This window comes from Chenopodium quinoa, unplaced genomic scaffold (genome assembly GCF_001683475.1).
Source record: "Chenopodium quinoa cultivar QQ74 unplaced genomic scaffold, ASM168347v1, whole genome shotgun sequence".
Taxonomy (NCBI): Eukaryota; Viridiplantae; Streptophyta; class Magnoliopsida; order Caryophyllales; family Amaranthaceae; genus Chenopodium; species Chenopodium quinoa.
Genome location: NW_018744290.1, coordinates 310,577 through 322,686, shown reverse-complemented (window position 1 = coordinate 322,686; position 12,110 = coordinate 310,577). Strand labels below are relative to the sequence as shown.

Here is a 12,110-nt window from a genome sequence, read left to right as displayed (position 1 = left end):
CCTCTTGAAGAGTCGCCACCCTTTTTCGAACTAAGTCAAATTTGAAGGTAGACCCGTCTTTGAGACCTCTAAAAAAGTCAGTATAAGCTACCTCATCCGGTAACCCTTGAATCTGTATTCTCATCAGGTTGAACCGTCTGATGTAAGAACGAAGCCCCTCCTTCTCACCCTGCTGAATTGTTCCCAAATCAAGGGTCGTTTTCTTCGCAGGGATGTTCATGGCGAAGTTGGAGGCAAACAAGTAAGCAAGCGTCCTGAAGCTGTTTACACAACCAGTCGGCAGGTTGCCGAACCATTGCTGTGCGATTCCCTTGAGAGTCGCTGGGAAACACTTGCACCAAGTGGGATCATCCAACCCTTGAAGGTACATCAGGTTGGTGAATGCCATCAGATGGTCCTCTGGGTTAGTAGTGCCGTCATAGGCGCCTACTAGTACATTTTTTACTTTGGCCGGCTGAGCGGCTTCAGTAATTTCCTTGGAGAAGGCCGACGGCTGTTCACCAAGTCTAAGCAACCGTAGCTGCCAGTCCATAGGTTGGACGTTTTTTGCTGCAGGTCCACCAAATGGAGGTGGCTGCATAAAATACTGTTGTTGCGGCACAAATGGTAAGTTTGGTACCGCCTGGGCACTATGAAAGCCGGACTGACGGGAGATACCGCCTGACTGACTCTCATGGTACGACTGAGTATGCCTCATCGAGGTATTTTGTAAACTTTCTTGAAAATTTGAAGTAGAGGCCGACTCTGACAGTCGGTCACTCTTCTTCTGTTCTAACAACAGACGAGCGTCTGTGTATGTTTTCTTCGACCCGTCCGCCTGAATGTGACGAACAGGTTTCCTATTTCCCGTAGGATAACGGAATTTTGTGAAATCAAGAGCAAGTGGCTCCCGCTTCTTGGATTTAGGATGAGGAGTCGCCTCTCGCCCTTGAACTGGCTTCCTCTTCAGTGAAGTGGAAGGTTTTTTGGCCGACTGCTCTCTGACTGAAGCAGGCGGCTGTTTGTTGATCAATTCTTGAATCTCTCCCTTGAAGCCCCTCATGAAGGTCATGAGTTCGTTCCTTGTGATGGGAGCAGACCCATCAGTCGGCTGTTGCCGAGCAGGCTGGGCGCCTGCTGGCTCGCTTACTGTTTGAAGATGCTCCCGTTCCCTCCTTTCGGTATGACGGGTACGTCGGGCCCTTAGGGTCCCGTCTGGAGCTGTATGAGTTTCCACTTCAAATTCACTTTCGGTGTCATGGTCCGACTGAACTTGAGGGTCGTTTAGGGGACGCCTCTCTTCAGGAGTCGGTACAGACTTGGATGCCATCTCAGAAGTACTCTCCCCACAGACGGCGCCAAATGTTTCGGGTTTTTCTGATGTCCTGCGGGAGAGTTACAACACCGAGACTGGAACCGGCCGCCTGCACCTGCAAAATAACGGAGACTCCTGAGAGCTCCGCCTCCAACGGTCAAGTTAGTACCTGATTAAGGAGTAATGAGTGCGGAAATTAAAGTGGTTTAGTCTCTCTAGGTGAGAGTGTTTAATGTATAATCCGTGTGTTATTAGAGTTCTCTGTCTTTTTCTCTCTCTCCCCTTAATGAGGATTAAGAAGAGTATTTATAGTCTTGAGAAGCGTGCCACTCTCTAGGTTTAGGGTAAACCTAGGGCTGACCGGGCCTCTAAACAGGATTGGGCCTTGGAGGCCGGTTTTCCCATTTGGCATGGGTGGACACGTGGCGTGTCTCAATTGGTCCGCAGAGGACGTATCTGTGATTGACACGTGGCAGGCTCCTATTGGCCTACGTGAAGGACACGTGGCGGAACCTGGTTGGTCCACTTGTCAGAAGGTGATTGGAGGATAAAAATCCCCTAATCAATACCCAAAATGAAATACAGGCATATAATAATGGGACGAAAGGAGTAATTTATATATCAGCCCACTACTATCAAAGTCTTCATACCCACTCCAATTGGGGCGGATTTGGTGCGAAATATGCAAAGTTATAGCCAACTGCCATCCTTACTGGATACTGCGGAATAAAAGTAACCTACTGACAACATGAAAGAATTAAATTTTACCCAAAACAAGATAAACCCTTTTTGTCATTCTTCCCCTTATCCAAGTGCAAAAATATGAAATCTAAATCAATATATCCATTTTGTTTGCCCATATCATGCTGATGCATGACCTTTATCCATCTCAGCTTTTATAAATGGGACTGAAAATCAGCCAAAGTTTTCTGAATTTTTTAGTCATACTACTACAATTTTTTAGAGAGAGAAATGGAAGTAGAATTTCAAGGTTCAATTTTTCACCAAATTCGAGCGGAAATTCCTCCTGTTATCAAACCCAATAATACCCATATTGGCATTCTTAGAATCCCCTCAACTTTTGGGTAAGTTTTATTTTTAGGTAATTTTTGTGGGGTTCGATTTTTAATTATCTTGTCGAGTAGTTTTGATTGATTATGATTTTGGTTTGAGTAATTGCATTTTGTTTTATGATTATAATGAGGAAGTTATTGAATTTTCTATTTTGTCAGAATTTTATGATGGGTTTTTCTTCAGGTTGTGGTGGGTTTAGCAATAATTGATTTTTTTGCTTAATTTGGATATTTGTGTGAATTTATGTGATGGATAGGAAAGTATTTAGTGAAAGGGAAATTGTATCTCCTAATCGAAATTTGGTAAAGTTTTAATTGGATGTTATGATTGATGAGAAGGTTGAATGTCATTTTTGTGATAATTATGCCATCACATTGCTATTGATTAGTTGCTGATTAGTGAATATAATTTATTTAGAGTGATGTAATTAGCTCGGTAGGGATGAAATTTATGCCTGTCTGTGTCCTACTGTCCTAGTATGTCGATTTCAATGAAGTGCTGCCTGTTTAGATTGATTCTTGCTGTAATTTACATGTTATGCTGATAAATCTTAAGCCTAATTATACTTGTGGTAGAGCTTTGGAATTGAGACTTGTCATATTGCAAAGTCATATTGCAAATTGCAATGAGAAAGAATTGCATAAAACTCGAAGACATTAATAATATCGATAGACATATAAAGCAAGTGATTAAAAATAATCCACTAGAAGATGTTCCTTATTTTAGTTAATAAGTTGCTTACTGCCCAAGCTCCAACTCATTATGATTTAGATGCCTCGGTAGTCCAAACTCTAAGACGGGTTCGTTGTAACGTGGCTTTTGAAGATTACGATTACAATGTGGATAGTAAGTATTTGATCATCAAGGATTTCATTCCCTTCTCAACCTTTTTGTAAAGGGAATTGTCGAATTGATAGTTTCCCTGTTTCTCTGATCCTGGAAAACTGTGAAAATAGAATGCTGACTTTTTCTCATGGACTTTTAATCGATCTTTCTTACGATTGTTATTGGGGATTTTATATCTGATGTGAATGTCATCTATTTCCTGTCAGAGAAAACTTTCCTTATTCATGTTCAAGATGGAAATCAGTAGAAGTACATTGCAATAACAGTCAGAGTTTACAGCACTCTGCTGTGTCGACTAGTGACAGTCAGAGGCTACCTGAGCTTTCTTTCAACAGGTTGCAGCCTTGTGACAAGGAGTGTGATGGATTACGTAGGCATAAATTTGGTCGATTTCTGGCTCGTGAAGCTGTTCTTGATGAAGAATACTGGGTTTGTTTTGTTTTCTTTTTCCCCTCAGTATATCATAAACTTGGTTACTGAGCCTTTAATTTAGATGTGCAATTTTCCTCTTCTGTATGGCAGACAGCAGCATGGTTGCGTGCAGAAGCTCATTGGGAATCTGTATCATACATGCGGTTAGTTTCTATATCCATTTTGAACCTTGTAAGCCATTTTTTCATAGAGGGTATGCATTTGGTGTACCTCTCTCTTCTCTGTTGCCAAGTTGCTGCTTCCGTCTTTAACTTTAGATAATTTTATTTTGGGTCTCAGTTTTCGTTATGTTCTTGTTCTTTCAGGCACATAGAAGCATTCAAAAGAAAGTATGCAGAGCAGGTGAATTTTCTGGAGGAGACTGTGATAATGTGATTGAATGTAACAAAGGAACTATATTCCTTAATCAAGATTGAATTGAAATTTTGGGATGGGTTATAATCAGAATTTATAATGCCGCTATTTTTTCTGAAGTTGGCTTATGCATGAGGAGCCATGGGTGCTTTATATATACTCAGGTGGTTATTGAACAGGGATCATTCTAGAGGAATGAGAATGGTTTTAACTTTTAAGGTGCCGACATTAATTTGCATTGTTTTTTTGGTGCAAACATTAATTTGCATTTGAAATAATGGATGAGTGTTTTTGTAGTCACTTCATTTTATGGCCATTGGCCAGTATGGTAAGGGGTTTATAAATGGTGGTAATTATATTATTTACTCTGTAAGTAAAATCAATATCTATTCCAATGGTTATGCAAGCTTACTCTAAATTATCTCTTTAATCACAAATTTTCATTATAATCCATTACCATTTGGGGGTAGGACATTTGGATGGACATTAATGAAGAAAGGTTCAAGTTTGGAGATGAGATTGAATTACTATAGACATTTGGATGTTACTTTGCTTGCCAAATCACACATAAAGTTTTTCCCTGATACACTTAAATTAAGATGGAGTTAGGTTGCATGTATATATTTGAGCCAATGTATTCTTCTTAGGGAGAACTTTGTTGCTGGATAGTCTGCTGCTTGTTCATGTTCGGGATTCTGGCCTTTTTTAATTTTCCACAAGTGATGTGCAAAAGCTACAGGGGGGATTTGAATCGCAGACATTTTGATGGTAGAATCTGTTAGCATTTTTTTTCTTCCATGAATGGAAATGACTCAGTTTTTTTTTGTCTCATATTACAGGAATTCTATGCACTGAAAAGTCGATGCTCTGGACAAGATGGAAACTCCCTAAAGTGCCTCTGTCTAGTCGCAGTACGTAATAAGCTCCTAATTTATTCTATATAATTATTAGTAGCGTGTCTCTACTGGTATGTTATTATAGCCCTTTGAATATTTATGTCATATATGTGTGTATTTTACTGAAGCCAACGAGTAATTCATGACTAGGAAGCCCTAGTTACACTGGATTGAATCAAGTGATTCAAGTCCAACCTTTATGCTGTGAGTATACCATTAGTATATGTTTTGACTGGTTATATGCAGTAATGCTGCCTCTATTCATGTCTTCTTGCTCTGCACTTATGTTTGGCAATTTTTTTTTTGTGTGATTAGATGAAAAGGGAGGAGAAAAATGTCAGGAGAACTGTGCTTAACAGTGTTGTTGGAACTCTAGATTTAAGCATACGGCAATTTTTGCAAGGAGAAATATATCCAGGGGTAGGTCTTTTCAAGTTCAATATGGTTTTACGATCTGAACCCCACAGTTCTCCTTCTATTTATCTCTTATCCGCCTTATTATTATAGGAGACAAAGAGGTCATCTGGAATCTTGGCAAGTCAGGTGCCCTTTGATGCACACAAGTATGCGTATGTTGCTAATGTTTGTGTTTCAAAATTTGTTCGGCGCCAGGGAATTGCTTCAAATTTGCTTCATTTGGCCACCGATGTTGCTGTCACATCAGGTAATGCTTGTCAATTTCTTCTTAAGAGACACTTGTGCCTGTTTTCTCTACTTTATTGATAATTTAATATATTGTTTCTTGTTTTTCTAGGTATGAAGCAACTGTTTGTTCATGTTAATTTAGACAACAAGGCTGCTCAAGAATTATACTCTAAAGCTGGTTTTGAGGTCTGGCATCCAAATCTAGCCAAACATTCATATCTACTCGTACTATAGTTTCTTGGACATTGACTTGTCATTTTACAGGAAAATTTGCATCTCCTTTGATTAATTTTATGGTGGTCTATTTTCGTCTGTTAACATTTTTGTGCAGCAAAAGTTTGACCTGTTAATGTATTTCTTCTCCTGGTTAGATTGTGGAGGGTGCCTCATCCGCCTCAGAAGTTCAGAGGCTTTTAATGTTGAAGGTGCTATGAGACTTCTATGACTTTTATACAAATTTATATCCAACACGTGTAAATATTTTTTTAACCTCTATAAAGGTATCTCTCTCTCTACCTTACGCCTCGTCCATTGTTCCCCCTTACCCCCCCCCCCCTCTCTGCCTGTTTCATTAGGTAGAAGTTGCCAATTTATTTTCACGTTTAGCATGTACAACTTCTAGCATCCAAAGTGTAACTTGTAAATATGATGTCTGGTTTCATTTTTTTTTTTTTTTTTTTTTTTTTTTTTTTTTTTTTTTGTGTACATATTGAAATACTTGCTAATGTGAGCTTTAATATCTGTTGTGGTGCCAATCATTTGATGCATTTTTTTCTTTTTTTTCCTGAACTGCTTATTTTCCCTGGCTTTTAATGTACTCCGTTCGTATCCCTTTGGTTTGTGCATTTGTTTCCCCTTTCATTGGATGTAATAGACCAGTTCTTTGAGTAAGGGAAAGAAATACTCTATATTGCTTTTTTATTTTTTTTGGAGATGAAAATACTACTGTATCTTACAGAGAAAGGAAATTAAGTCAAATTAATATTAATACCCCTTATCTGGTACATTTCCGTAAAAAAATTATTGTAGTAATAAAAAAACTAAAAAACAAAGACTTGAATTCTATTCTCTGGAAACAGAAAAACAAAATATCTAGCAGACTTTGCTGGATTTCCTGGCCATGACAAACTTCTTCCATACATCAGTGATCTCCCTTTGTGTCTCAAGTGCACTTTTCTTAGGCACTTTGATAATTCCATTCTTCCCCATATCATGATGGCTTTGACCTTGACTATTCTTGGAAGGGAGGTGATCAAGCTGGTTGAGCACCTTTGTGATGTCGAGCACAAGCCGCTCAGCGAGAGTTCGGGAGAAATCTTCCCGAACTACAACACGGAGCACTGTCACATGCTGTGCATCAGCTGGCATGGTGTATGCTGGAACTATCCACCCAAATCTCCTTAGCATCTCTGAAACCTCAAACTCGTTATGGAGGGTGTTGTCCTTAAGAGAGAAGGCCACTAGAGGGACACCATTGTCTTTAGATGCAATGGTGAATCGCCCCGTCTTTTCTAGGCCAGCCTTTAAAACCATTGCATTTTCTTGGCAGTTCTTCATCACATTTTGATACCCTTCAAAGCCAAGGCGGATTAGCTGATAATATTGAGCAATGACTTGACTTGATCCTGCATATTAGTTGCCATACCATCTAGTGAGACTTCCCAAAAATTTGAGCTGGAACAAACTGTAGGAGAATGACACGTTTTGGAATCATGATTGGCGAAAAAATTACCTTTGGAGAAGTTGAGAGTGAACGTAGGCTGGTCTGCTCCCAGGTAATTGATATGGAAGATGAGCTCTTCAGGCAAGTCTTCCTTGCTCCTCCAGATAGCCCATCCGATGCCAGCGTAAACAAGGCCATATTTATGACCACTTACATTTATGCTCTTCACCAGGGGAAGCCTGAAGTCCCATTCTAGCTCTGGGTAGAGGAAGGGTGCAATAAATCCACCACTCGCTGCATCCACATGTATCGGAGTATCCCACCTGCAAACTCTATGTTTAGTCCATGTATTACATTTTTTGTGGGTCTGCAGATGATGCTTAATATTTCACCTTCTAAGTCTACTTGAATTTCATAGTCACGGATTCCAAAGTGGACTATAAAACTGGGACGGAGGCAGTAGTAGTTATAATGTGAGCATGAAAAAATAGCTAGAAAGTGAAGGTGTATACCCAGTTTTCTTGTTCTTTTCTAGCAAAAGATCATTCAATAGCTTAACATCTTCAAACTCTCCATTGAGAGTAGAGCCAAGAATGGCGGCGACACATATGGTGTTCTCATCCACCATTTCCACAGCCTTTACAGGGTCCATCACATAATATCCTTCACTTAGCTTCACTTCTTTCAGTTCTACTTCAAAGTACCTAGCAAATTTTTCCCAGCACACCTACACAAAATGATGAGAGAAGAAATAAGGCATTAAGCTTAGAATGTACAGAGTACTTGTATCTGTGTGCCTGCACTCATTGTTCAACTTGCTTAAATAGTTGAATGGTTCAATTGTGTTTCAAGATAGGTACTATATATACCTGAACGTTGGCGCCAGTGACAATGTTGGGCTTGTCATAAGGTAAACCTTGAGCCTTGCGCTTGTTCTGCCACCGCCTCTTGAAGGCAAGCCCGGCTAGCATTATGGCCTCAGACGAGCCTACTGTTCCAACTCCGACAGCTGCCTCTGAATCCTCAAGTGGAGCGTTGAACAGCCTTGCTATCATGTTCACACACCTATTCTGCTTACATTAATGTAAATAATATTATGTAAAATTTTGTAAACAATTGATACTATTAAGCCTTCTTAATATTCTAGTCCTTGGACCATTGGATTAGTGAAAATCATCCTAATGATTTATGCAGTCTTTTAGGGAGACAAAAAACAAAACTCGAATTAATATTTTAATTTTGTGCATTATTTTTTATTTTTTAATTGTTGAAAAGGGTCAATCCTCCTATATGTTCTGTGGTCTACAAAAGTATTTATTTAATTTCTCAAATGCCTATTGTTTTAAGTTGACCAAGAAAAATAAGATTAAGCTAGTCAAACTCAAACCATTGAATTTTTAACCCTTCTAAAACATTACATAAAACGTGAAATTAAAGACAAAAAAAATACTTAGTACTGGTTAAAATTATAACCTGAAGCTCAGTTGTGACAGGATACTCATCCATGTCAACATAGTTCTTGTTAATGGCATCCATCATTAGTTTATCACACTCTGGTTCCATCCATGTCGTTACAAATGACGCTAGATTCAGCCTTGGATTCCCGTCTAGCATCAGCTCATCGTTTATTATTTGGTACGCCGCCTCCTTTGGTATCGAATTTTCAGGCATATTGAACCTGACATGACACGAACACAAATTTAAAACCATGTAACTCATAGGCTCATAGCTACGTTAGTATCAAACAATACATGCTAGTAACTCCATACGTACCTTGGTAGTGGAGCTTGGAGATGTCGTGAGGCAAAGGCAGACTGAATATAAGCATCTCCATTCGAGACTGCATGCGAAAGTACCATGGTTGAATAGCTTGATATTTTGCAAATAGAATAAATTTTTAAGAGGAAGAGATAATGGTAGCTAAATTTTCTTCTGTTAGGTTTGGTAAGCTTAGTATTTTGATTGAGGAATATGAGGAGGGTGTTTGGGTATTTATATGAAAATTTAGGTGGGAGGGGAATGGTTTGAATAAGTAAATTATTTTTTCTATTATTCTATGGAATATAAAAATATTTGAAAATTAAGTTTGCAAATTTCCGCGTCTAAGTTTATACTCTTCTTTGTATTATTATTATTACTACTATAGAATAAAGTCCTAGAATCTAGACAAAGCAAAAAGGAATTAAATTTTTGTAATTTTTATTTAGTGTGTTTTGTACAAGACAAGTATAAGGAGAAGACACGTGTAATATGAATTTTGACCATATTAATTAACTAGGTTAAATCCCGTGCAATGCACGGTTGTTAAATACTTTTGAAAATAATATTATAAAAATTATATACTTAAATAGAATGACTTGAATATTAAAAATATGGTGTATATTAAAAATAAAAGAAGAGACAATATTTAAATTACATGTAACAGTTATAATGGACAGTTTAATTTTTTGGAAAGGAATTATATTTTATGTAAAACAAATGTCATAATTTAGATATAATTTTTTTTCCCTAAGTAACAATGATTTATTTTAAGAAGGTACTTTTGGAGGGAACTTTTTCAATGCAATATTGACAAGTGTCTTTTTTTTATTCGCTAATAAGTGTCTTTGGCCAAATCAACTAAAAGGACATGTACGTTAGTAGTAGTTAGTGCTATATATGTGATTGTAATTATATTATTGTATAATTTTAGCAATTAGGGAAAAGTTTAGATTTTCTTTTTCTTGATTTCTTCTTTTCCAAGAAGGTATAATTGTTCTCTTGATTATTCTTCTTTTGTTCTGATTTGGTCAGAATTTGAGATGATGGTAACATAAAGTGCAAGTATGGTACTAATGAGCGTATTATTTATTATTTCAAGATTTGGGTTTTGAGGAATGTTTTGTTATGCAAGCAATTGATAAAAATAAATAAGTAAACATCCACTCCTTGGTATATTACTAGATTACCACCTACCAAAAGGACTATTATTACTTGTAAGAAAGTATCTATTGCCCCTATTCAAAAAAAAAAAAAAAAAAAGGTATCTATTGCCCACACCACTACCAATTTCAGTGAAATCGGGATTGAAGGATGGATTAAACCTAGACCAGTCCATGGGTTTAACGAATGAGATCCATGCCTAGCCCTCCAAAACAGACTTGAGTATTTGTAAATTTGATCAATCTATTAATCTGTAACATAAATAACCGGTCAAATAAGCAAGCACTTTAAACATGTACAATTACTTACATGACATGACATGACACGACACGAGTAAATAACATTATTATTTATCACATATTTAAGTCATTTTTCTAAAGAACAAGATACTTCAAAAACAAGTCTATCTCTTGTTGTACAACCCATGAGTCGTAGAATGTGGTCATGTGTAGTATTAGAATCTGATTCAACTGTTTAATAAGAAGTATTTATGCCGAATCCATTCCTTTCGTCAGGAAATTTGCAGTCCAAAAATGATTGAAGCCGCAAATTTGCAAATTGCATGGAATATTATTATACGTGATATATTAGAAATATAATATTGGGTCAGCATAGTCTTTAATTAAGAATACCAGAATGCATGGTTGTATTATACAGTTAGCATTTTATGAATATGCACAATTTACAGTAGTTATATTATATTATGTGTCATGATAAAGGAGTAATCTATACTTTGAATAAAGACTAAAGAGTTTTATTCTGTTGTTAATAGGAATACCGTTTATAAGATGAGTTTAAACCTAGAAACTTGGTTATGGTTTCTAGTAGCACACTGAAAAAGCAACACATGAAATAAGTTGTATTGCTTTTTGACATAGTGAAAAAAAATCAAGGATTTGGTAATTCTATGAATAATGAATGTGCATAATATAACTTTTTGTTAGATACGGAGTAGGCAACTATTAAAAACCGACTCCTAAATTTTGGTCTAGAAGTCAGGATGAATAGTTATAATCGCCAACTTTTTATCTGCTCATCTGGATAAATGAATAATAAAAATAAGGGATCCCTAAAAATAATAGTACTAGTAATTAATGTCATTAATCATTTCTTCAAAAAAAAAAAAAATATCATTAATCACTTTCACATATATATGTAGAATAGATGGTAAAAGATGCAAATACTAATTGCCACGTTAGTATGAACAATTTATATTATTGTACTAAAATTTTTTAAGTTTGCTTTTTGACCATTTATCGAAATTGGAGAACCAACTAATTTGTAACCAGCAAAAAATAGTATGGAGTACTACTACTAACTAATAGTCTAATACCAGATTAATTTTATAGATTAATCCGTAATAAAGGTAATCAGCATTTGTTTTCGTCCAAGTTTGACACAGCCTTTGGTCTTTTGCCTTGGTCAATAGATGGTGTTATAATTTTCTTGTCAATTCAATTCAATTCAATTTATACCAAATTGAATTGTCAAATTTTGCAACGTCAGACATTTCCTCATCTTTTGGAGATCTTGATTGTACTGGATTAAATTTTTCAATATCTCCTCCAAAAAACCTTATATATGCACCAATTGTATATAGAGGTAGGTGTGGTGCATGATTTTTTTGCTCATTTGATATTATTTTTTTTTGCTCACCATGCACTCGGATGTATATATAATTTTTAATTTTTTCAATTTTTTTTAATTTTTTTAAATTATGGATTTTCAAGTAATACTTTATAGCATTTTTTTTTAATTGATGTTTAATAGGCAAATTACACGATAGAATGTCGTCACATCTAGCTTTATTCTACCTCCTCCCTTGTTTCTTTCTTTCATGACACTTAACCTAATAAAAATTAAAAACAATTGGAAAATATTCTCATTAATTTGGAAATTGGAACGTTCCAAAAACACAAAATAAAAGTTCACTTGATAGATAAATGTTTTTTCTTACGGCCAAATACAAAATACATTTTATCAA

The 12,110-nt window shown here is 36.4% G+C and overlaps 2 protein-coding genes across 2 annotated transcripts; one reads left to right on the top strand and one right to left on the bottom strand.

The window, feature by feature from the left end:
* The first annotated feature begins 1,972 nt into the window (after positions 1–1,972).
* Positions 1,973–6,061, top strand: LOC110695064. The gene is made up of 9 exons (XM_021872258.1): positions 1,973–2,379; positions 3,421–3,643; positions 3,737–3,789; positions 3,952–3,988; positions 4,840–4,911; positions 5,212–5,316; positions 5,404–5,560; positions 5,651–5,727; positions 5,913–6,061. The coding sequence occupies exons 1-9, from the start codon at positions 2,267–2,269 to the stop codon at positions 5,973–5,975; spliced, it is 900 nt and encodes a 299-aa protein (XP_021727950.1). The 5' UTR covers positions 1,973–2,266; the 3' UTR covers positions 5,976–6,061.
* Positions 6,062–6,493: 432 nt separating this feature from the next.
* Positions 6,494–9,244, bottom strand: LOC110695063 (glutamate decarboxylase 4-like). Its single transcript, XM_021872257.1, has 6 exons — positions 8,978–9,244; positions 8,678–8,882; positions 8,074–8,274; positions 7,717–7,931; positions 7,274–7,527; positions 6,494–7,166 (listed from the first exon to the last, which is right to left on the bottom strand). The coding sequence occupies exons 1-6, from the start codon at positions 9,061–9,063 to the stop codon at positions 6,634–6,636; spliced, it is 1,494 nt and encodes a 497-aa protein (XP_021727949.1). The 5' UTR covers positions 9,064–9,244; the 3' UTR covers positions 6,494–6,633.
* Between the last annotated feature and the right edge of the window lie 2,866 nt (positions 9,245–12,110).